Below are 24,071 nucleotides of genomic sequence, written 5' to 3'. Positions count from 1 at the left end.
CCTTTGAGAACATGGAAAGCTTTCCCAGCCCCCTTTTTATTTGGGCGTACATTGATAAAATACTGAGAAAACAATGTCTGATGGTTCGAAACTATAGGCTGAGCTGCTAAGCCTATGGTCTTCACATTAAGGGATTGCCCTTGTTTTAATCAACCAGATGAGAAAGCAATAAACATTTATTATGTTAGCCTTCACCCAGAGGAGCGGAATAGGCCAGACAAGTGAGCTCTGACAGCCCAGGAAACTGAGGCAGTGGCAGCACGATTATTCCTGCAAAGTGTCTCTAAGGCTTTCTCTGCTCTGTCCCCAACCCCACTGACACACACTGGCCAAGTGTCCCCGCCCTCTTGGTGCTCCTCAGTACCCACCTCAGAATAGAGGAGTCAGGAAGGGGAAGGACTGGAATGGGGAGGTGGGGGTGGGGGTCCAGGCAGGAGCTCCTGGTTCAAGCTCTGTGCCTGGATCAATTCTTCTGCAGGGGCACCTGGGTGGTTTGGTTAAGCGTCTGCCTTCGGCTCAGGTCATGATCCCAGGGTCCTCGGATCGAGCCCCGTATTGGGCTCCCTGCTCAGGGAGGAGCCTGCTTCTCCCTCTCCCTCTGCCTGCCGTTCCCCTGCTTGTACTCATGCTCTCTCTCTCTCTCTCTCTCTGTCAAATAAATAAATAAATAAAATCTTAAATAAATAAATAGATTCTGCTGCTGTCCTCCCTTCTCCCAAATCGGTACTCCCCCTGGATCTCAGGGTGATTCAAGTTGTATAGAGGCTGAAAGCATGTGCATTAGTTCGAATCCAGGCTCTGTTACTTCCCCGTTGTATGACCTTGGCCATGTGACTTAGGTTCTCTGTGCCTCAACCTCCTCATCCATACAATGGGGATGATTAAACTTCTGCTGAGAGGGTTAACAAAGCTGTCTTATACTAAAGGCTTAGCACAGTGCCTGGTACATAACAAGAGCCCAGGAAATAGTGTCAATAATTATGAACTAATACTCAAATAGTGCTTACCATGGGCAGGCCCTGTTTAAGGGCTTTACATATATTGTCATAAAATTCTTACATCTCTGTTTTACAGATGAGGAAACTGGAATCTGAAGGTCACACAGCAGTGAATGCCGGACATTGAGACCCAGGCGGACAGGCTCCAGAGTTGGGGCTCTCAACCCCTGTGTGCATAACGTCTTTGATCTTTATGGGTGTTGCCCCTAGCAAGCTGAGCTTTCAATCCCCCAGGCTTCCCTCCTTCCAAGAGAGTGGGGAGCGGGAGGGTGTCAGCCACAGCGGGGAGGGAGGGAGCAGATGATGGCTAGGACATCCACATCAGCGCTGAATCCAGATCCCCCAGCTGGAATCGGTGGCTGAAGTCAGGCAGGGCGCCCCAGCCGGCTCCAGGGAAAAGGGGGGGGGCAAGTCCACGATGCTGAGAGGGGTGGCCAGAGCGCCGCCCCCAGGAGGGGAGGGAAGGGTGGCGGGGTTGAGGGGTGTCCAGCTGCCATCCCCGCCGCCGCCTGGCCACCACTCGCTGGCGCCCAAGTGGGAGGAAGGCAGCTGCCCGCTCCCTCCTCCCCACATCCCCGCTACCTGCCCAGTCCCCCGAAGCGAAGCGTGAGGAGGCTGCGAGCCAGCGGGGCCGAGCCCACAACTTTGCAGCCTTGGGCAGGGCGAGAGTCGGCGTCCAGGGCTCCTCTTGTCCGCGACCCGAGCTCGGTGAGTTCATTTCCTCACCCCTCTGCGGCGGCGCGGGGGGCGGCTTCCCCAGCGTCCAGGAGGCGGTGGCCGAGGAGCCGGCGGCCGCCCGCGCCGCCAGCCTCGCTAGGGCTCCCGGCTGCGCCGCCCTCCACCGCCGGCGAGGCCGCCGCGGGTGCCGAGCCGACAGCTCCTCACGCCCCCCCCCCCCGCCACCCCGCCGACCCGGCGGGCTCCGCGGTCAGCCTTCAGGTGCAGGGCCGGGCGCCGGGGACTGGCGGCGGCGGCCCGCCCGCCGAGCACCCCTCGCTCCCCCAGCCCCTGTCCGCCTTCCAGGCGCCGCGCCGCATCTGGAGGCTGCTCCTTCGCCCCCCTGGCGACCGGCGTGGGGAAGACACTTGCTTCGCCCGATACCGGAGCAGAGGGCTCTCTGGGGTGGGCAGCGCCGCTGCAGCCCCCGGGAGCGCCCTATCGGGGGCGGTGCCGAGCCCCCAGCGACCACCCCCGGCGTGCTCTGGGCTGAGCCCCTGCCGCGGAGAGAGGCTCGTGCTTCCTTCAGCGGCCGCAGGTCCCCGGGGGCACTGGCAGCTGCAAAGGGGACTCCAAGGTGATCAGTCGCCCAGCCCGGACGGGACAGCCTGGACCGAGGCCTCGTGGCATTCGCCCATCCTGGGTGCAGCCGCCTTCCCAGAACTTTTCTTGCGCCTAGGGCTCGCCGACTCCTTAGCCCCTGGAAAAGTTCTCTCGGGTGCCAGGAATCCTATTTCCCGGTGGCTTCCGAAGCTGGGCAGGAACCAGGGCTTTGGGGGGGCCGGGTACAGTGGGGATGCGGTGGGGGTGCTCGGCAGCCGGGGTAGATCCGCGGAAAGCCTGGCAAGCATCCGCTCCTTCGCGCAGGGAGGGCTTGTTGGCAACGAAAGGGTTTCGGCGCCATCGGGGTTGTTTGGGTTTCTCCTTCCAGGAGGATTGGGGGAGGGCGCGAAGGGGGGATTTTAATTTCGTCGCTTCAAATGAAAACGCTCTTTGCAAAGAACTAGCCAGGGCAGCCAGCGACGGAGAGATGGGCTGACCAGGACCGGCTGATACAGGTATTCCGGCTGCGCCCCCCACCTCACCCGCTGCCTGGGCGCCTGTGTGAATGTATTGATTGTTTTAATTGATTTTTTTTTTTTAAGCCAGGTGGCAGCGGCTGCATTTGTGATACACAGATATATACATACACAAACACAGATACCCAGGCGCACACAGATTACACGTACAGAGTCATACACAAGGAACACCCCCCCACACACACGCACACTCACCACACACAGATCACGGACCTCCAAGCATACATACCTCCCAAGAGCCTTGGGTTATGGGTGTGGTCCCAGAGTATTGCCCAAGACGGGGGTGGGGGGGTGGGGGGGGTAGGTCAGAGGGTGAGAGAAAAGGAGGTGAAGCAGGACTACCAATAGGTCATTTCTCTCTGGCCCGCTCCAAATTCGTTGCTTTCTCCTCCAAGGGGGTCTGAAGGAGAAATCCCAAACCTGCGCTCGCTTCCACTGCCATAAAGGAGCGGAGCCCAAGTCCCATGCCCCTCATCCCCTCCAGACAGCGAATAAGCCCTGCCCTCACCCTCCTTGGGCCTGACCCCAGGGCTCCAGGGCCTCCAGGTCGCTCAGAACCCGAGGGAGCGGGCACCTGGAGATAGGGCCTGACCCGCAGAGGACGTTTCGGTCTCGGGATCTCACACCTGCTCGGTTCCGGTTTTGGGGAGAGGAGGGGTGATCCAAGGGACAGGGGTGGGAAGCTTGGGTTTGGGCAGGGTGGGACCGACGGACTGCGCCCCCGGGGCACCGCAGTGAGTCTTCCTCTCACCCTGGGCCCCTTAGGAATGTAATCGAGGATGCTGGCCCTGAGGCTGCTCAACGTGGTGGCCCCCGCCTACTTCCTGTGCATCTCCCTGGTGACCTTGGCGCTGCAGCTCTTCCTCTTCCTGCCCAGCATGCGCCAGGACCCCGCAGCTGCCCGGCTCTTCCCTCCCGCGCTGCTCCACGGGGCGCTCTTCCTGTTCCTCTCCACCAATGCCCTGGGCAATTACGTCCTGGTCATCCAGAACTCCCCCGACGACCCGGATGCCTGCCAGGGGCCCCCGGCCAGGAGGGCCCCGTGCCCCCCGCCTAGCACCCACTTCTGCCGAGTGTGCGCCAGAGTCACCCTGCGGCATGACCATCACTGTTTCTTCACGGGCAACTGCATCGGCAGCAGGAACATGCGCAACTTCGTCCTGTTCTGCCTCTACACCTCCCTTGCCTGCCTCTACTCGATGGTGGCCGGCGTGGCCTACATCTCAGCGGCCCTTTCCACCTCCTTCGCCCACCCCTTGGCCTTCCTCACGCTCCTTCCCACCTCCATCAGCCAGTTCTTCTCCGGTGAGTGGGCCTTGGCCGGCAAGTTGGGCCCTACACAAGGACCCTCCACCCCCACCCCAAGTTTGCCAGATTTTGCAAATAAAAATACAGGATGCCCAGTTAAATCCTAACATCAGATAAACAATGCATATAACTCTTTTGTATAAGCATGTCCTAAATATTGCATGGGGCATACTTAAATTTTAAAAATTCTGTGATCCAGGCACCTGGGTGGCTCAGTAGGTTAAGCAGCGGACTCTTGGTTTGGCTCAGGTCACGATCTCAGGGTCGTGAGAGCAAGCCTCGCTTCCTGCTTCCTGCTCTGCGCTCAGCCTTGATGATCCTCTCCCTCTGCCACCCGCCCCCACCCAGCGTGCTCTCTCTAAAATAAATAATCTTTTAAAAAAAATAAAAAATAAATAAAAATTTTGTTATCTATCTGAAATTAAAATTAATTGGGCTTACTGTATTTTTCCCAGCCGCCTCCTTCTCCACTCCCCAGCCTCATTCATCACCTCCTCCTTGCTTGACACTAATTATTGGCACATAGCATTTCCTGAGGATCCAGGCAATACACCTGCTCTGTGCCAGGCAGGGCTGGGGGCTGACCTTCCCTCCATGCAGTTTGTGAGGCACACCCATGCTATGACCTTCCTCTGCCTGGACTCCAATCCTGCTCACACATTCCCCCAAGGATTTTGTCCTCCAGAGGTCTTGCCAACCAACCACAGTAAGACTGATCAGGGTGCCAGGCCAGCCCCAGCAGGAGGCTAAGCCCTGCCCTCCTGCCCACTATGTTTGTCCCCACCAGCCTGAAGATGGCTTGGAGCAGGGGGCACCCTGGTTGGAGATGCAGCCATGTTTAAAGGCTCCATTTCACATCACAGAGCTGTGGGACTGGCGTGGGATGTGACCCTCCAGGGAGGCTCTCGCACTTGCAGGAGCCAGGCCTGTGGGCCTTCCCACTGGCACTCAGCTGCACACCCTGTGGGGACTGTACTTTATGTAGTGTGCCCCAGGGAAAGTTCCTTGGTTCCTGGCCTAGAGGGACCTGGCTCCTGGTGGCAGTTCTTACCACTTTACCTGGCCTTGAAATTTGTCCCTACCTCACTTCCTTCCGTTCCATCCCCACCTTGGCCTTTGACTCCAGCTGACTTGGATCTTACAGTTGGTAGCGTGCATGCATGTGTGTGTGCGCGTGAGATTGTTATCTCCATCTCGCAGATGAAGGCATTGAGGCTCAGATGGGATTAAATGGCTTTCCGAGGATCTTACTACTACTGACCACCAGCCTTTGGCCCCCTTCCCCAGGTCTTGAAACAACCCCCAGCAGCACAGGGAATCCAGCACGTTTCTTTACCTAGTGACGTTTCAGGGACAAAGAAAGACATTGCGGCTTACTTCCATCGAGAGCCCAAGATTGTCTTGATGTGCCTGGGCTGGCCACTCACAAAAGTTCTGCTCCACTCTGGGGAAAGCCATCATTTTGGTCTTTGGTGGGGCTGCAGCCTGGTCCTTCGCAGGAGCAGAACTGTTGCGCCATCAGACAGTGGGAATTCAGAGGCCCAGGAAGGCCCTAGCTGTAGGGTTGCCTTGAGGGCTGATGGCTGAGTTCGGCCCAGAACTCAGAGCTCTGGGGCCTTCTGGATCCTGGCATGGGCACAGGAGGCTGCTGGGACCAAAATAACCAGGCCGGGGGAGGGTAGGTGGGCGGGCTAGGGGGTGGAGTGTGAGCACAGGCAGGTGGAGGGATGAGGAGAGCCAAGAGAGCCTGATTACACTTTCTTTTCCAAGTAGCTTCATCACATCAAAATGAATGGTTCCAAAGGGAGGATCTTGAAATGGTTTGATTTGAGATAAGCCTGGGCTTGAGGCCTGTCCATATGTGCAAGGTTTGGGAGACAAGATAGAAAGGAAGAGGGGCTCTTGCTCTGATCTGGGGGGAGAAGAGAGCCAGTCAGCACCTACCTTGGGGCCCAGATCCCTGTTGCAGCAGAAGGATGAGTCCCACCCCCTTTTACCTCCTCCCCATCCCCACCAGAGAGAAGAAGGCCAAGATTTCTAATCTCCGACTCTCCCATCCCATTCCTCTTCTCCTTTGCTGAACTTTCTTTTCCTCCGGGGCCAGCCCTCCTCACTCTCCGCCCACACGCGCACCTCACCTCTTCAGCCTCTTCCTTCCTGTCTCCTCTCCCTCTATTCTCAACCCAAAGGGTTGTGGGCACACCCTCTGTTGTCTGCCCAGGAGGGCAGGTGGACAGGAGGGAATGGGAAGGCACAAGCTGTTTCATGATGGAGCTGTCCCCAGCTGTGGTGCTGCCCCAAGTCAGGTCTGCCAGCAGAGCACAGCATGGCTGTGAGTGTGGGCCCGCAGCTCAGGCCAAGAAGGTGGGAGACTGGCCAGTTTGATTTTGGAAGTTGTCCTTTCTTTGGGCTTCAGGAGACTGAGTCACCTCTCTGAGTCTCATTCATCTCATCTGGGAAATGGAGACGCCACCATCTGACCTGTGTCATGGCATCTGGATAAATGTGCCAGCATGGCGGGTCCCACCAGGAAGTCCAGGAGAGGGAAAGGGGACTAACATTTGCTGAGCACCTATTATGTGCTACCCACCCTGCAGGTTTCACTTCACTCAATCCCCACAACGAGTCTAGAGGTAAGTATTCTCATATCCATTTTAAAGGCTCAGGAACCCAAGGCTCAGCAAGGTTAAGTTGATTCTTTTTCTTTTTCTTTTTTTTAAGATTTTATTTATTTATTTGAGAGAGAGAGAGAGAGAGCAGGAACACAAGCAGGGGCAGAGGGAGAAGGAGAAGCAGGCTTCCTGCTGAGCAGGGAGCCCGATGCGGGGCTCGATCCCAGGGCCCTTGGATCATGACCTGAGCTGAAGGCAGACACTAAACGACTGAACCACCTAGGCGCCCCAGTTAAGTTGCTTCTAAACCACACAACTAGTGTGACTCCAACCCAAGATTTAGACTCAGGGCTGCCAGTTTCTAGAGCTCATACTCCATTCACTGCCCCACACGGCCTTTCTCGAGCTGCTTCTTGATGAATGAGCCACTTGAGGAGGGAGCGAGGTTCTTGTCCCTGGATGTCTATTGAAGATGCTGGATGACGATCTGTCAAAGGTGTTAGAGATGCTTGGTAAGAAGGAAGGATGGAGAGATTTGATCGTGTGACCATTCAGACCCTTTAGGAAAATTCTGTGATTTTCTAAAAGAAGCAGAACTATTATTAAATAATTCAGAGGAGCTGAGGCAGCCAGGCTGAGCAACTTCAAACACTTCAAGAGAAGGCATGTCCCCAGAATAGCCTTTTGTAGCTGCTGCAAGGGGCCAGGAAAAGGCCACAAGGTCTTTTCCACATGTCTTGATTTAGTGCCAGAAAAAGCCTATGGAAAACAGCTTCCATCAGCCCAGGCTTATCCCTGCAGCTGAGTTACAAGGCAGGCCCTGCGCTTGACAGCTCTGATGTCTCACATCCCAGCTCGAGGGCCATCTTTGTCAGCATTCCTGGAGCCCAGAGGGCACCATGGGCCTAGGATCCTTCATCCTGCACGTGGCTGCCTGAGCTAACCTGTGCCGACAAGGAAGAAGTGGGTCAGAGGGATGGAACAGCCCTATGTAAGCCCTGTCCCACTGCCGCCCCTATGCCGGCTGAGGGGCTGCTCAAAATGCCAGCTGGAGTGAGCTTTCCATCCCCCGGGCAGCTGGAATTGTTTGTCCCCAACTTCGCAAGGAGAAACTGCTATCAAAACTCCGGGCTGAGGGCAAGAGGAGGCTGCTAATGAGCAAACCTGAATCCGGTCCACATCCTCCTGGTTGCTGAGTCCACTGCTGCTCAGGCTGAACAAGTTTTAAAAGCCTAGCCCTAGGGCGTCCGGAAATTGGGGACTGAGGAGACCAGGGAAAAGGTGGGCTGGAGCCAGGGCATGCTGGAAAAGAAGGATATGGTTGAGAATTGCAGAGGCTGAATAGGTTGTAAGGTGGGGTCTCTGGAGTGGGTACCTTCATCTCATTAGAAGGGGTGGTGGTGGGCTTGCCCTGCAGGGAGAGAGGGGCTGAGGAGGGCCTTTGAGTTCTCTCCTGGAACCACTGCCCTAGCTGCTGGGCAAGTCAAGCTAGGTGTCTCTACCATGGCTTTCAAGGCTGCAGCCCATCCAGGACTCCAAGCCCTGGAAGGAAGGAGAAAGCTTGATGGTCTTAGGAGTTAAATGTGAATCCTTCTTTGATGTAGTCTCCTCATCTGTGAATGACCCTCAGCAGGGAGCATTGCACTGAGTGTGAACCACAATGCTAGTCACTTTGTACACCATTTCCCTGAATCATGCAGGGATTACTGGAATCCTACGGAATCATTATTATTATACCCATTTTGCAGATGAGCAAACTGCAACTCAGAGAGTTTAAAAAACTTGACAAGACCACAGAGCTGGGAGATTCAAGCTAGCATGGACTAACCACCCCAGGTCTGAACAAGAATGTGGGATCTCTTACTCAGGGGGTGTTCAAAACCAATAATAGAGAGTGCTGGTTTGGAGGGGTTTGGAGAGGTCCTGCCCAAGGCAGGGAGCTGGACTGATGACCTTGGGGGCCTCTTCCAGCCTTAGTAAGCTCTGACTGACAGGACAGCTCTGGCCAAATGCTGTAGTGGCCACACTGTCCTCTTGTTAACATTAATGGCTGAATTATTCTCTAAGTCAATGCTCTGCACTGCCCTTGGAGCTTGTGATTTATTCTTCTTGATGACTAGGCCCCGTTCTCCATCATGCTGTCACTTTCCGGAGTCCTCCCAGCTGCCAGTGCTCCCAGCTCCGTAGGAAGACGGTGCTGCAGTCAAGGCGACTGCCCAGGAGCCAGCTCTCTCTCTAGCATCCTCAGCTCACCCCCCTCACCTCTTGAGAAAATATCTTCTCCCTGTTTCCAGACCACAAAGAGAAGGCAGAGAGAGATGGCATCTCTGACTCTGAGGAAATGTTAGCATCTAGGCACTGCCCAGAGAAGCTTCCTTTTCTTCTGCCCCACGTCCCCAGTTCTCCCCTCTCCCCTCAGGAGCCATCGGCACTAAGAAAAAGTTAGGTCAACTAGTTCATCCTTCCCCTCCCTCGCTGCGGCAGCCCTGAGATTGCTACAAAATATAGCTTCAGTCTCATTAATCCCCCTCTCTCCCTGGCAGAAAGCGCCTGCATGGATCGCTTTTCCGTACGTGGCCTGGGTGTAAAGCGATTCTGGTGTTTCCCCGCCCCCTGCAGGAGCTGTCCTCGGTTCTGAAATGTTCGTCATCCTCATGCTCTACCTCTGGTTTGCCATCGGTCTGGCCTGCGCGGGCTTCTGCTGCCATCAGCTGCTGTTGATCGTACGGGGACAGACCCGCCACCAGGTGCGGAAGGGGGTGGCGGTGAGGGCCCGGCCCTGGCGCAAGAACTTACAGGAGGTCTTCGGGAAGAGGTGGCTGCTGGGCCTGCTGGTCCCCATGTTCAACGTCGGAGGTGAGAGCTCCAAGCAGCGAGACAAGTAGCAGGCATTCCCATCATTTCTCTGTGCGTCTTGACTCCTCCTGAATGTAAGACCATGGCACTCTTGTCTCCACCCATGACCCAATACAATCTGGAGCTGGTAAGGTCCTAGCATCCACCTCTGGGTCTGTGACCTAGAGAGAACAGTGTTGGCTGGTGGATCGTAGCAAGAAGGCAAAATGGCCACCTAGGCACTGCTAGGCTCTTGGGAGCCAGCCCACTGTTAGGAGGCCTTTGCTTTTGTTCCTTCCCCTTGGAGCCCCTGCTTGCCTCTCTGCCTGGTTCATCCATTCTCTCCCATATCTCATGTCATCATTGCTATCACCTAGAACTCGTTCTCTCAGACGCATGTTAGGAGTGGAGAATGGATTCTTGCTGTCGGTATGATGCTCTCCAGGACCCAGAGGCTGGCAAAAATGTTGAAAATTAACATGTGTAAGAGGTAGCCAAGTTGGCTCTGCCAACTGCTTGCGAGGTTGAGAAAGGAAGGGTGTGTTCTTATCCTCTATGTGCAATTGTGAGCAGTAGAAGGGAATCTCAGCAGCTTACTGCCCCATCCCCAAACTGCAAGGCCCTTTCTCTGGGGAGACAGCAGCCAATGGCCAGGGATTTCCAGGTGCTGTCCTCTGTCCAGCCGGCCCCAGCTGGCTACCCCAACGCAGTCTGGGACCTGCCTGGATGCTTCTTTTCCCTGGCACTCGTCCAGGTTTCCCCGCCTTGATCTCCAGCCTCTGGGTCTTTGCTAGGTGCTGGGGAGGCAAGGAAGAAGGAAGAAGGAAAGGAGAAATACTGACAAATGAGAGAGGCATGTGACTGCATAACCATACAGAAGGGGACGTGTGTGTGTGTGTGTGTGTGTGTGTGTGTGTGTGTGTGTGTGAGAGAGAGAGAGAGAGAGAGAGAGAGAGAGGGAGGGAGGGAGGGAGGGAGGGAGGTAAAGATGGTGAGTTTTGTTGTGAAATAGAGAATGCTTAGGGGAGGGGAGGAGAGAGGTCACACACAGGCTGGGCACTTGGATATTTGGGGAATGAGAATGAGAGGAGCAAGTAGGTTCATTTCTGAAGGACATTCTAGCAGCTAAAGCTGTTCAGTGTTTGAATGGCTGCCTGGGAAGGTAAAGAGTGCCCCACTGGACGTATTCCAGCAGGGACTGGCCAGTCATCTGGCAGGCATGCCGTGGAAAGAATTTCTGCACAGGGTCAGGAAAGGGAAGATCCTTTCCCACCCCCAAGATTCTAGCATCCTCTTTGTGATTGTTGGTCCAGAGGCAAGAACTATAGAGATGTCTGTGAATTATGTGCTTTCATGAAGGGGGCGAGCAGGCATGGAGGGGTCTGAAAATCATGATGCAAACTTTCAGGACCCTACCTAGCTACCAAGGAGGGAGTGTGTGGGGAGCCAGGACAACCTGGGTATTAATGCTAGTTGAGGGGGTTGGCATTTGAGGAAAGGGAGATGGAGCAGTGTCAGGGGCAGATGGGGACAGTGGTGGGGGAGCTGGAAGGTCATGCTCTGCTCTGAGAGGTGAGATGGGGAGAGTTGAAGCTCGGGAATGGGGGAGACCAGAATATGGGGGTGCAGTTGTGAGACCAGCCCTGCTTATCTAATTGGCTCTGGATGGGAGCACAGCTTTGTGTTCTGGGACCCAGAGGATCAAATCTCTGGGGCATGTTTGCGAGTATGAACAGCACAAGTGCCCCTTCTGACTGGATCCCAAGGTCAGTCTGCCATCCATGCAGACAGCAGGGCTGAAGCCCACATCCTACAGTGTCCAACTGGTGGCCACAGTGACCCCAAGCGTTGCCACACAACACCCTGATTTCTTGAGCCGTGTTTGGGAGGACTCTACCTTGGTTCTGCCTTCACGCCCCCTATAGGGCTAATGTAGAAATGGCACCCACCCCTGGCTCATACTCCCTCCCATATTCATTCATTCATTCATTCATTCATGCATCCTACATATATTTATTGAGTGCCAACTATGTGCCAAGTCTCTTCCAGGCACTGATATACAGTGATGAACAAGACACACTTGTGATGAGCACTGGGTGTTATATGTAAGTGATGAATCACTAAATTTTACTCCTGAAACTAATATTACACTCTAAGTTAACTAGCTGGAATTTAAATAAAAACTTGAAACAAACAAACAAAACAATGATGAACAAGACAACAAGATCTCTGCCATCAGGGGCATCTTGTCACTGCCCCCATGCACTGACTCCCACGCCTTGAAAAATGGTTACTCTGCCTTCTTGGTGTCAGCAGGGCAGGTCATTTGGAAGGGAAGGATATTTGCAGAGAAGGCTGAAGAGGAGCCCAGGCTGACTGGATGGAAGAGTCATTGGGGAGCATCTTCACCCCCAGTTCTGTCCATACTTAAAACAGTGGGATTGGAAGGGATGGGAAGAGAGGCTCTGGGCAATCCAGGTCTTGGCTGTCTCCCAACCCCAGAGCTCAAGCTTGGAAGCTAGCCGTGCCATTCCCAGCCTCCTGGAGGCTCGGCACTGTGAGGCTTGACATGGGGAAAGGAAATAAAAGGGAGACCTGCAGGGTTTGACTCCTGGCAGCCTGGTCAGTGGGTGGTGACGGTGGGGAGGTTGCCAGGTGTGGGACTGGAGTAACATTTGTACACATGGCCCTGTACTGTTGATGAAGAACATCAATAAAATATGTGGTGTTAAATTGGATTTGATGCAATCGCCCGGGCGCTGTGGCCGGTAGCAGGGCTGGCAAGGCTAGAAGGCACTGACGCAGTCCTAATAGCTGTTGAAATACTTAAGCTAAGTATTAAAATTACTTCTGTTCTACTAGGTAAATAACCATTGTCCAGACTCCCTGAGTAACCACCCCTGCTGCCCCAGCTGCTCCAGCGACCCCTTCTCGAGCCCCTGGCTCACCTCAGAATCCAGCGATGAAAAGGGAAATGCCTGTTACCTGCACGGGACCCCCAGGATCCTACTCCAGCCCAACAGCCAGTGTCCTTTGTGACCCAGCAGGGTTGTGCTGTGTGGTTGGGAAATGTGTGGAAACTACCCCGGGGTTGGTAGCGGGTCTGTGTCCTGGGATCTATGGACCCACGGGGAGCAGGGGTAGAATGTCTAACCTGGGAACTTTCTTCCACTTCCTTCCACTCCTCTTCCTCTCCCACCTTCCCAGGTCAGAGGACAGGTGGGGAGAGAATGAAGAGGAGAAGCCACTTGGTTCTCCATCACAGCCAGAGCTGACCATCCTTGAGGATCAGCCAGGCTCCCTGATCTCTCAGCCCCTACAACACTTGGACACTTTGGGCTACCCAGTCCCGGGGGCAGCTGAGAGGGGGTTGGGCCCTGCAGGGAGGGAGTGGTCGCTGAGCGGGTGAATGAGCATGACATCTGATGCATCCTAAAGACGAACAGGCCTAGACTAACGGAGGACATAACTACAAAGTGCTAGTTCCGCTTGGGCTGGTGAAGAACCTTTGGCCAAAGCCAGTGTTGTATATGGGTCTGCATTCCCTGGATACATGCCAATGAGCAACCAAGAAGGCAGACCTTAGGTATGCTGGCTGGTGGGTGCGGGTGGGGGTGAGAGGTGGGGGTTGGGGATGAATGGAAGTGTGGCTTATCTTCAGCACATTAGAGCATGGGCTGTCTACACTCCACAGGGCAGACACTCTGGCTTTTCACCATTGTATCCTGAATGCCTAGCAGGGGCAAGGCACATAGTAGGTGCTCAGTAAATATTGACCAAACAAGTGCTTAGATTTTGTGCTCATTTGCTCACTCCATATCTCTTCTGTTCTGTGCACACTGTGGGGCTGGAAGAGCGATGAGACAACACTGTCCTCCAGGGGTTCACATCCTGGAGAGGTTCCTGGGAGAGCCCAGAGGAGGAAGAGAGCCCGTCCCAGCTATAGGGACCAGGGAGCTTCCATGTGAACTGCAGAGGCTGGAGGGGGGGGTGACATTTGAGCAGGCAGAGATGGACAAGGGGGCTTTCCAGAAAAAGGGAACAGGCCTGGAGCCTTGGAGTGATCATGGGATGGTGAGCATAGGGGACACCATAGAGAGGCAGAGGGAGTTAAGTCTAGGAGTTGAGACCTGAGCAGAAGGGGCCTTGAATGCCAACTAAGAGATCTGGAGTGAAGTTGATAGGGGAACCATTGCAGGTTGTGAACAAGGGAGCTACATGATTAGAGCTGGATTTCAGAAAGCGGGGCTTTGGTGGGTAGACTGGAACGGGGGGAGCACCCAAGAGGAGGCATTTGTTATGAGCTGAGGGTGACATAACCAGAGTTTGGGTGGGAATACTGGCTGTGGGCTGGTAAGGAAGGGAAGTGTCAGAGCCACTTCACGGACATGGAGCATGACTTGGAGGGGTCCATGAGGAGAAGGCCTGAGATGATCCTGAAGGTTGAGACAGGATGGTCAAGGTGACCTCCCAAAGGAAAGGCCATCAGGAGCAATGGAGTGGAGAGAAGATCATGACCCTGGGGTTCAGGGTACCTGGGATCACTCGCCTCTGTCAGTGGCCCATTGGTTGGCAACTAATGGTATCACTCTTAACTAACCACTCTGTAACCTCGAGTTGGAGGAAGAGATTCAGGGCAATCTGCACATCATGCCATGCAGCATGACCTTCTGGCTGCCAACGCTGGGAGAAACCATCTGCCTGTGGCAATAGGGGTCACAATAGGGGTCACAATAGGGGTCCTTGAGGAGACCTGAGCCCCCATCTGCTATAATGAAGAAGCTAGTTGTAGGTCCCAGCAGCCATCTTTTAGCCAGTCTCCTTTCCCAAGAACGTGGTTGTCCTTGTCACTCCATGTCCTTGTCACTCATGCACGCACGCCATACAGGATACTGTAGTCAGTATCCTGCAACTGGCCTCATTGCTCCCCTCATCTCCCTCCTCTGGGCATGCCCTCCAGGCTGCTGGGGAGGCAGCTCCTTCTGCTGGGGAGAAAAGAAGGAGCTGCGCAGGGAGCTAGGATATGTTGCTCCTGCCTTATCTGAGATGCTTTAGAAATGAGGCAGAACCTTGGACCTCGTCACCAACCAGGATGAGTCTGTTGGTGGCGTGGGGGGCCTGCGGCAGCTCAGTTGTTCCTGATGTTGGTTTCTGCTTCTGTCCTCATTCCTCTCTCTGTGGGGGGTGCTGGCCCAGTTCCTCCATTCATTCCTCATTCATTGATGCCCACTCCATGCGAGGCATGATACCAGGAACCAGGAATGCAAAGATGAACGAGACCTATTACCTGATCTTGGGGAGCTCACAGGGAAGAGGACAAATTTCAGACAATTAGGAGGGAGAAAGACAGGGTGCTGCAGAAGCAGAGCACTCACTCGGTGGGTAGGCTGGAAGACTTCCCAGACGGGACAATGTCAGGGTCATACAGGATGAATACGAGTTGCCAGACAGGAAAGCAGGGCCATAGGTGGGGGTGGGGGTAGGAGGGACTGTGCAGGGGCAGGGATGCCACGTGATTCCTGGGAATTGTGAGTCTCCATTTAGGAGTGATGGCGGCCTGAGTAAGCACCTGCCATCACAGTTGGAGAAGAGGTTAGTCTTCAGGTCATGTTCCCCACGGACCTGCCTCTTCCCTTTGATCCCTTTACAGGTTGTCCTGCTTGGAAGAGTTGAGCACAAACTGATGTCCAGTTTCTCTAATGATCAGCAGGTCCTCTGGGTTGGAGATCAAAGGCAGAGGGTCACGTTCATTCCCCAGGGATTCAGTCCCAAGCTGTTGGATAACTCAACTGGGAATATCAGAGATCCCTGGGCTCAAAGAAGAGCCTCTGGAAAGAGCTCCCCATCACTCTTTCCTTCCCATACAACTTCAGCAAGTGGGTTAGAAGGAAGCTGTTTCTACCAAGATGACTATCAGGGGGCTCACTCAGAGGGGTGAGGTTTCATGATGCACAAGCTCTCATCCTGACTAGAGAGGCCGATGTTCCCTTCATGACCCTCTGCAACACCCTCTCTCCGTACCACCATCTAGTGGCCCTCACAGGCCTCTTCCATCAGCCCTGACTGGTCCAGCCCCCAGGGAATTCTTCCCTCCTGCATGGGTTTTGTCCCCCTTCTGAACCTTGGAGGGCCAGAATGGCAATGGTGGAGTCCTCTGGTTTCCCCCCAGTACCTAGCAGCTGGTATAGAGCAACCGACGCTATTGTTACTGCGTGAGTAATAATAAGTAATAATGACCAACATTCACTGACCATTCACTACATGCCAGGCCCTTGTCATACACCCTTTACCTAGAGTGATGATTTATTCCTCACAGCAACCCCTCCAGGTATGCTTTATTCGTTACCCCTATTTTCCAGGTAAAGAAACTGAGGCCCAGAGAGGTCACATAAGTTGCCCAAAGCCTTGCAGCTGGTAAGTGCTAGAGCTGGGATTCAAACTCAGGCTATCTGCTCCTGAGTTTATCCTTTTACCCCAGGCGTTAGACTGTCTTTGTATTGTGGACTATTGTGGACATCCAATAAATTCCCTGCTGACAAGTAACAGTCAAGTTTTCATTCATGAATTCATTGACAGATTCATTCATTTAACCTACGTATGGAGCACCAGTTATTCAAGAGGCCCTGGTAGATACAGAGAAAGGAACTAGGCACAGCCTCTGCCTTTACAGAGCTCACAGTCAGTTGCTTAGGGTGACTCTGTGCAAGAAAACAGGCTGGCTTCAGGACCCTGAGAACCTTGAGGTGTATCTGGTCCCTCCCAGACCGATGATTACGGGCAAGTTGCCCGTATGAAACAGCTTCTTCCAGAGGCTAATTGTGGATGTCTGAGGACAGTCCAGGCTAAGGACCCTGCCCCAGGTCTTGAGGATGATGTCTAGCCAGGGGAAAAAGGACTGAGCTATTTCTGGGCTGCTGCCTGCCCCCCGCCCCCAGGCAGTGTCAGGGTGCCTGCAGGAGGGGACCAGACACTGCCAGGGGCTGAGCACAGCCGGCAGGTCTCCACCCCCACCCCCTGGAGACCAGGGCAGGGGGGCCACCAAAGACCCTAAAATGGAGCAGGCTCTGAGGAGGAAAGCATCTGCCAAAGCTCATCTATGACATATGGGAAAAGAGAGGCCTCCGGAAGGGCTGCAGGGATGGCTGGTGAAGCGGAATCCCATGTTAATGCCCCTCCCCCCATTTAGGGCAACATTAGCACAAAGCTCTGCAGGCAGGAAACAGGGCAGTGACCTGGAACCCTGAGCGGAGAGCCACAGAGAATGAGGCTCTGAGGCCTTCCGGGGAGGAGGCAGTCCCATGTGTGGACTTTTTCCTGGAGTCCCTGTCCCCAAATGCCCCCTTCCTGGCCTGCTTGTGATGCCTGAAATCCCCACCAGTAATATCTCCTTAAAAATAGCATTGGTCCCCCAAACTCCTCCTTTCAAATTCTGGGATTTGCTTGAGCTGCCTTCTTTCTCTGCCTGACAGCTAGTGAGAGCTGGGCCAGAAGTGGTCTGCATAGAGGATTCTAAATAGAGGGTAGGGGAGCATGGTTCCCCTCATATTCTTAGGGGAAGGGGGCCCTGCACCAGCAGTGGGAGGGGTGAAGGCCTGGGACACTTCTCCGCAGCACGGGGCAGAACTGAGCAGGGGGCTGCATCTCCCCATCCAGGAAGTGGCATCTTAGGTCACCACGCGGAGGCCAGAGTGCCCGGTGGTCCTGCCACCGAGTCCCTGTCACCCTAGGCAAGTCACTGCCATCCTCAAACACTGGACTCACTCTTAGACTTAACCAAGAATTGGACACACTTGACCTTCAATGGGGTACATTGTTTGAATGACCTCCAAAGGGACAAGCCACTCTATTTTGCCACAGACCCCACCCCTCCCCACTAGCCCCCAGAGGGCTACCCCACACTCTTCCCTTGCCTGTTTGGCCCCTGGAGGCTTCTGGTTTTGTGATTCCTGAGAGGCTAAGCTTCCGGAGAGCCGCCGTCTAGTCCGAGCTATCCCTCACATAGGCCGTGTGACCTTCCGCAAGTCACCGGGCCGGCTGGCCAACCTGCTTGGCGCGTTGTGCTGTGGACGGTGGGGGCGAAGGCGGGAACAGCACTTAAGAGAAAAAGCGGTGAGAGGTAGGATTCAGAGTCGGAAGGACAAGGGGAGGTGAACTGACGTGAAGTGGACTTTGATGGATTCCCAGCCAGCAGAGGTCACCAGCAGCAGGGGAAGGGCTGTGCCTGCTTTTACTCAGGCTGCAAGGACGGCTCGCATGGTCCAGGTGGAAAGGGAGTCGGGAGACCCGAGAAGGGACGCCGGCAAGCGGGCGGCCGGGCGAGCGAGCATCGAGGTCCCTCCACCTGAGCGCCCGCAGCCCAGGCGGAGAATTCCCGCGCTCGTCCTGGGTAGTTTAATCAACAGAGGAGCAGGGGAGGGGACAGGCGCCTCGCCGGAGAAAGGATTTAATTAGCAACGCTTTCAGGAGAGAAAATTAAATTACAGGAAACAATGGTGCGCTCCGAGGAACACGAACCCCCTGAACCGACTCCCCGGGGCCCCGCGCGCGTCGGGGCCCCCAGCGGGTGGGCCAGGGCTCCGCGTACAAGTCGCCAGGCGTCTCGGCACCCGCTGCAGTGGCTCGGCGCCGCCGGGAGGGGGCGCCGCCGGGCCGCACACCCGACTCTCCCGACAACCGCGCTCCCACCTCAAAGGTGGGCGCGGGAGAGGACCCGGGCGAACTGAGCCCGGGACTGGACCGGCGGCTGGGTGACTTGCCTCGCCGAGCCACACAGGGCTTCGGAGGGCAAAAGGGCGAGATCTGGGCTCAGACTCGTGCTGCTAACAGTGATCTGTCCCTGACTCATCCAGGGACATGGAGTCAGGGAGTGCGAGGAAAGGGCAGCCTTGTCCACATCCCGCCCCTTCCCCGGTGCCTCGATTCCTGGGAGGTTCTTAGCGCTCACCGCCCCGCTCTCATCCCTGCCGACCCCACCCCACCCCCGCGGGCACGACCTTGGCACTATGTTCCTCCACCCCACTGCCTCCCTATCACTTGGTGGTATTTTTATTTGCAACAATAGCAACCATTCTTGAGCTCCTGCTAGATCCAGGCCGGAGGTGAGTACTTGGCCTAGGGAAATTCGCTGAATCACCACCACAGCCCAGATCTGCGCACGGGGAAACCGGACCTCAGAGAGGCCCAGGAAGTGGCCCAGGAACACACAGCTGGTAAGTCGTGACACTGACATCACACCTCGTGGGCCTGTGAGTTGTTCAGCAGCAGGGGAAACCCGTGTTTGATACCCAGCCCCTAGCAGGAAGCTTCTCTCCAGGGAGGCACTCGGTAAGGATTTGTTAAATGAATGGTGGGCGTTTTCTTGTTTGCCAGAGGGGAGGGGGTGCTGATCGCTGAGGCGTGACGTGGCAATGAAACGTGTGAGAGTAAAACACCTGGCGCCACGCGTGGACCACTGCGAGCATCGAGTAAACGCGGGTGCCAGTGCTTCTCAGACTTGACCGTGTGCGGGGATCACCTGGGGATCCAGTGAACACGCAAACCCTAAATCAGCTGGGCCTGTGATTCTGCCTTCTGACGGGCTCCAGGGCGATGGCCACGCTAGGGATCACACCGCGTGCACCAGAAGCGAGCAGCGGGCCAGCTGAGCTAGCTGGTCTGGGTCCACGGTCAGCCTTTCACTCTGTACTTACAGGTAGCTCCTGGCCCCCCTCCCGTGCCCTGCTGCACCCAGCACAGAGCCCCTCCTTAGTACACACGCTAGTCCCTCCTCCGCACCAGCCCCAGTCCCAACATCAGTCCCAGGATAGGGAGTCCCTGAACAGTCCCAGCCTTGTCTGCACTTGCGCAAGCCCCTGAGGAGCTTTACAAATTACTGATGGGGTGGGGGAGGGGCAGGTCCTACCTCCCGGAGACTACAAGAATTCGTTTGGGGCGTGGCCTGGGCATCTGGATTTTAAAAGCTCCCCAGAGGCTGCCACCACTGTGCAGCCAAGGCAGAGGGCCACTCCAGCAGAGGTGCCTGAGGAGGGCAGTAGCAGGAGCAAGGGGGTTTGCCTGATGCAGGTGTGGAGCGTGGCCTGTAGGTGAGCCTGGAGGCTGAGTCACCAGCCAGAAGGCTGGGCCGGGTGTGAGATTAAGGATCCTGGTGAGGGTGGGGCTGACAATCAATACTCCAGATTCCTCTCTGGGTCCCCACCCCCTGGCTGTGTGGCCCTGAACAGGGGTGAGGCTTGGGACAGGCTGGGGAGAGCATGTTTGCCAAGTACTCTGCAGGGTGTGTACTTAAGGAGGGGCTCTGTGCTGGGTGCAGCAGGGCTGGGTCGGTTTGCCGCTGCTGCCTGAAAGTACAAAGTCAAAGGCTGACCTTGAACCAGGGTGGCCCTGTCCTCACTCCTGGAACTGCATATTTCCCCTGCAGTAACAATCTTATGATTACTGTTTACCGAGCACCTGCCATGTGGGGCCACTGTACTAGATACTTCATACATCACAGCACAATAATCTTTGACAGGAGATAGTAACCTAACACAGGAGGACACAAAGCCCAGAGAGGTTATCTAACTTGCTAGGATCACACAGAAACCAACTGGATCCAGACCCAAAGCCATGATATTTCTAACCCACCATGATGCCTCTACTCATGCTTTGTCCTTCGCTGGCCCCTTGCTCTCAGCCCATCCAAGCTGCACCATATGCCAAGGCTGGGCTCAAATCTCAACTGGCCTAGAGTTTCTTTCTGGCGAGGCCGTGGAGAGCTCCTGGGCTCTGGTCTGTGGGTGGCCTCGGGCAGCAGTACAGTACCCCCTGTACTGCTGCTTTTCCCCCGGAGTCCTGTCTCCAGGCTCAGCTCTGAGGGCGCCAGGGCCCGGACCTCAGGCGTCTTTCTGTAGGCCCTGGGCCTTCATAAGTGTTTGGTGCTGCTGGGGCCGGCACTAGGGTGATGCAAGTGAGAAGCCTTCGGTGCAGACCTTCAGAAGGTGCCGGTGCTTGGGGCGGTGCAAATGTGCTTGCCGGCTGCAGCCGGCAGAGTGCGGGTGCAGGTGCTGTGGAGGGCGAGGTCCAAAGTCTGCAAATATGGCGGCAGATGCTAGCTAGACTCATCGTGGGGGTCATTTCATAATGTATAAAGATGTCGAATCGCTATGATGGACGCCTGAAACCAACAGTATATTGTATGTCAATTATACTTCAATTAAAAAAAAAAAAAGACCGGGGGGCCTGAGTGGCTCAGTCAGTTAAGCATCTGACTCTTGATTTCTGCTCAGGTCATGATCTCAGGGTTGTAAGATCGAGCCCCGCGTTGGACTCTGCACCCATCTGGGAGTCTGCTTGAGATTCTTTCTCTCCCTCTGCCCTTCCCCAGCTCGCTCTCTCAAATCAATCAATCAATCAATCAATCTTTGAAAAAAAATGTCTGGGGCACCTGGGTGGCTCAGTTGGTTAAGTGTTTGCTTTCAGCTCAGGTCCTGGGATCAAGCCCCTCATTGGGCTCTCTGCTCAGCGGGGAGCCTGCTTCTCCCTCTCCCTCTGCCTGCCTGCCACTCTACCTACTTGTATTCTCTCTCTCTGTGTCAAATAAATAAATAAAATCTTAAAAAAAAAAAAAGTGTGAAGGTGAGTCACCAAACAGGTAGTCTACTTCTTAGAACTCTCTGCTAGTGTGCCTGAGTATTGGGGTGAACTTAACTAATATATTATGCCTGTATCAACACTTCTGTTCTCAACTAGTAGTTCAATATTAAGAAACCTTGCCCTACACAAAGGATGCTAAACCCAAAGATTATCAAAATGTTAATCTTTAAAATAAAAGTGGGGGCACCTGGGTGGCTCAGTCGGTTAAGCGTCTGCCTTCAACTCAGGTCATGGTCTCAGGGTCCTGGGAGAGAGCCCTGCATCGGGCTCCCTGCTCCATGGGAGGCCTGCTTTTCCATCTCCTCCCCACTCGTGCTCGCTCTCTCTCTTGCTATCTCTGTCACCATCTCTATCTCTCTCTCTCAAATAAATAAAATATTTAAAACAAATAAAAAATTAAATAAAAGTAGAAGCGAGCAGGACATATCACCTTTCCCAGACTTACACACCCAACTTTGGATGTATAAGACCTAGTGAGACCCAAACTACCAGAGAGGTGACTGACTAGTTGATGGTCATTGCCACCCTCCCACGAGAATATCAGCAGAGACCATGTCTGTTTTATTTACCACCCTATAACTAGGCCAGCACCTGGGACATAATTATGTATTTGTTACTCTGAAGAAACAAGGACGGTGTCTTGGGTCAGCTTCAGGAGTCATGAAAACTTTCAGGAGAAGTACAAATGATCAGGCTTTGAGAAGAATACAAATTTGGAGAGGAGTAAGGAGGAGAAGGGACAAACGGAGCAGTAAAGAGCCCAGGTTTGAGGATTTTTAAAGGTCTCCCAAAGTGGGAACTACCCTGGGGCAAACCTGCACTGTCAAGTGCCTGCTCACTTCTGACCCTGGGGGGCCCAGAGCCCTTTTCCTCACACACACACACACACCCCATCAGTGCAGCAGACATTTATGATTGAGTGGGAGCTCCCACGCAGCCGTGGCCTCTGCCACTGGGGGGCCAGGAAGCCGGTCCTGTCACCGTGCCCAACCTCACTGGCACAACCAGCAATATTAGTAATGTCCTAGCTAAGAGATTCACAGCATAACCAAGGCTCCAAAAATGCTTCAAGAATGAAAGCAGCCTAGGGCGCCTGGGTGGCTCAGATGGTTAAACGTCTGCCTTCGGCTCAGGTCATGATCCCAGGGTCCTGGGATTGAGTCCCGCATCGGGGTCCCTGCTAGGCAGGGAGCCTGCTTCTCCCTCTGCCTCTGCCTCTCTCTCTCTCTCTCTCTCTCTCTGACTCTCATGAATAAATAAATAAAACATTTTAAAAAAAAGAAAGCAGCCTAGACTGTGAAGTGCAACTTCCAGATATCTCGACTCGACAAGGATCACCTTAAAGGCTTCAGGAAAGGGTTTTCCCCTTCAAGTTATTATGGCCCCTCGGCCCGCAGGAGCGTGAAAACCGTCAGTGAAAGCCGCTGTCTACACCACGCCTGAACTTGGCGGTCAGCGGGGGGGGGCCCCTGGGATGTTGGTTTTGGTGGTTCACTGCCTTTCCTCTATGTGTGTTGCTTAAGTGAACACTCATTTGCATTTCCTGAGTAGCCCGGTGACAAGCAAGAAGCCCGGAAGCCTTGCTGGAGAACAGACGGGAGCCGGAATTAAGCACTGGCTAGGACCCCTGGGCCTCCAGGAACCAGGCTTTCCCGCCTTTGTCAAGTTTGATTCAGGGCCCCCTGAGGGTGCAACTTTTTTTTTTATTTGTGGGCATCTTTAAGTGTCTTCTCTCCCCTTAACTTTGGGACAGGTTACGAATTTGCATAAGGGATGGCTGAAGATGGGTGATTGCAACCCAGATAGCGTCGCGATTCGTAGGGTTTTGCCATCTACAGGTAGTCTCCGCTCGTGGTTTCTCAGCCTGGACCCTGAGCTGCCATGCTCCTAGCCCCACATGGAGGGCGGGCTCCAGGCCAAGGGCTCCCGTTGGCCCCACAGCGGTCAAAGTCTTTTGGGGGGGGGTCCGGAAAACAGACGCCCATCTGTTACAGAGACTGCTACCAGAAGTAGCGAGCCCTCCTCCAAGTCCCTGCAATTCCTGAGAGAAAGATCAGAAAACTGAAGGCCGCTGTTTTCACTCACGCTCTCCAGCCGCTCCGAACGCTCCTCATTCCCGCAGGCAGGCCGCGGGATCCTGCTTCCAGGTTTCAGGCCCCCCCTTCCTTTCCTAACGGCTTCCAACCCACTTGCTGCATTAACTTCCTACTCCACAGGCTTCTCTCTCTTGCTCGCCTTCTCCAGCTGCCGTAATTTGAAGCAAGAGCCGTACAGACTCTTCCTCCAAGCAATTCTCTAATGGCTTGCATAACCGTCCGTCAGCGAGGGGGTGGGGGGATGCCACGTGCTCCAAGAACCGAGCAGGAACTCCGAGTGGAAGAAGCCAGAGCGGTCACAGGACACCAAGGACCCACAGGATGCCCCCTTCCGGGAAACCAGTCAAAGGCTGGGTTCATATTTGCTGTCTTCCCCTTAGTTGGAAATGAGATTTTGGTAGAAGACAGTCTTCGTCATTCCAAGCAAATGACAACCCGTGACGGGTTGCTGGGTGTACGTGCAAGGGGGCTGGCTCGCTGTGTGGAGCGGTTTTAAAACTTTTAAAACTTCGGAGGCATCACTGTTCCTCACCTCACCGTAGACTCAGGATGCCAAGGGGACAGCAGGGATCACTCCCTCCTATGATAAAGGAAACAGGTTGCAGAGATAAAGACTGCTTCCGGCTGCCCCTTTCCCCCCTCCAGGCGGACCTCAGCCCCGCCTCTCTTTCCCCGTGCTTGCTAGTGGTTCCCGGAAGGCTGGGACCAGAACAAAGCCCTCAGAAAGCAGGACCTCATTTACATGGTCTGTGACCGTTTACCTCGAACGCAGTGTTAAGTCAACCTTCTAACAGT

General features: G+C 54.8%; 1 protein-coding gene and 1 long non-coding RNA gene across 5 annotated transcripts; one reads left to right on the top strand and one right to left on the bottom strand.

Annotated features, from left to right (window-relative positions):
• The first annotated feature begins 1,286 nt into the window (after nucleotides 1-1,286).
• ZDHHC22 (zDHHC palmitoyltransferase 22) lies at nucleotides 1,287-13,026 on the top strand. 4 transcript variants are annotated; one of them, XM_073895633.1, is made up of 5 exons: nucleotides 2,051-2,292; nucleotides 2,647-2,773; nucleotides 3,560-4,099; nucleotides 9,334-9,570; nucleotides 12,757-13,026. In XM_073895633.1, the coding sequence occupies exons 3-5, from the start codon at nucleotides 3,574-3,576 to the stop codon at nucleotides 12,822-12,824; spliced, it is 831 nt and encodes a 276-aa protein (XP_073751734.1). In that variant the 5' UTR covers nucleotides 2,051-2,292; nucleotides 2,647-2,773; nucleotides 3,560-3,573; the 3' UTR covers nucleotides 12,825-13,026. The 4 variants fall into 4 exon arrangements, with proteins under 4 accessions (XP_073751733.1, XP_073751735.1, XP_025724969.1 ...); XM_073895632.1 differs by lacking the exons at nucleotides 2,051-2,292; nucleotides 2,647-2,773 and adding an exon at nucleotides 1,287-1,706 and having other exon boundaries at nucleotides 12,757-13,025; XM_073895634.1 differs by lacking the exons at nucleotides 2,051-2,292; nucleotides 2,647-2,773; nucleotides 12,757-13,026 and adding exons at nucleotides 1,287-1,706; nucleotides 12,412-12,541.
• Nucleotides 7,216-23,909, bottom strand: LOC141373288 (uncharacterized). Its single transcript, XR_012379093.1, has 3 exons — nucleotides 23,266-23,909; nucleotides 9,511-9,731; nucleotides 7,216-7,658 (listed from the first exon to the last, which is right to left on the bottom strand). It is a non-coding gene; the product is annotated as an uncharacterized lncRNA (long non-coding RNA).
• Nucleotides 23,910-24,071: the final 162 nt, after the last annotated feature.

The sequence above is a fragment of the Callorhinus ursinus genome, unplaced genomic scaffold (assembly GCF_003265705.2).
Source record: "Callorhinus ursinus isolate GAN/ISIS: 27379988/994484 unplaced genomic scaffold, GSC_fseal_2.0 scaffold8, whole genome shotgun sequence".
NCBI classification, from domain to species: Eukaryota; Metazoa; Chordata; class Mammalia; order Carnivora; family Otariidae; genus Callorhinus; species Callorhinus ursinus.
This window is presented reverse-complemented; position numbering and strand designations above follow the sequence as displayed.

What these genes read in the sequence shown, in the direction of transcription:
- ZDHHC22 (XM_073895633.1), top strand. Translation starts at nt 3,574, where the DNA reads ATGCTGGCCCTGAGGCTGCTCAACGTGGTGGCCCCCGCCTACTTCCTG. An exon ending in CATCAGCCAGTTCTTCTCCG is followed by an intron (nt 4,100 to 9,333) that starts GTGAGTGGGCCT and finishes CGCCCCCTGCAG; the next exon opens with GAGCTGTCCTCGGTTCTGAA. An exon ending in CCCCATGTTCAACGTCGGAG is followed by an intron (nt 9,571 to 12,756) that starts GTGAGAGCTCCA and finishes CCACCTTCCCAG; the next exon opens with GTCAGAGGACAGGTGGGGAG.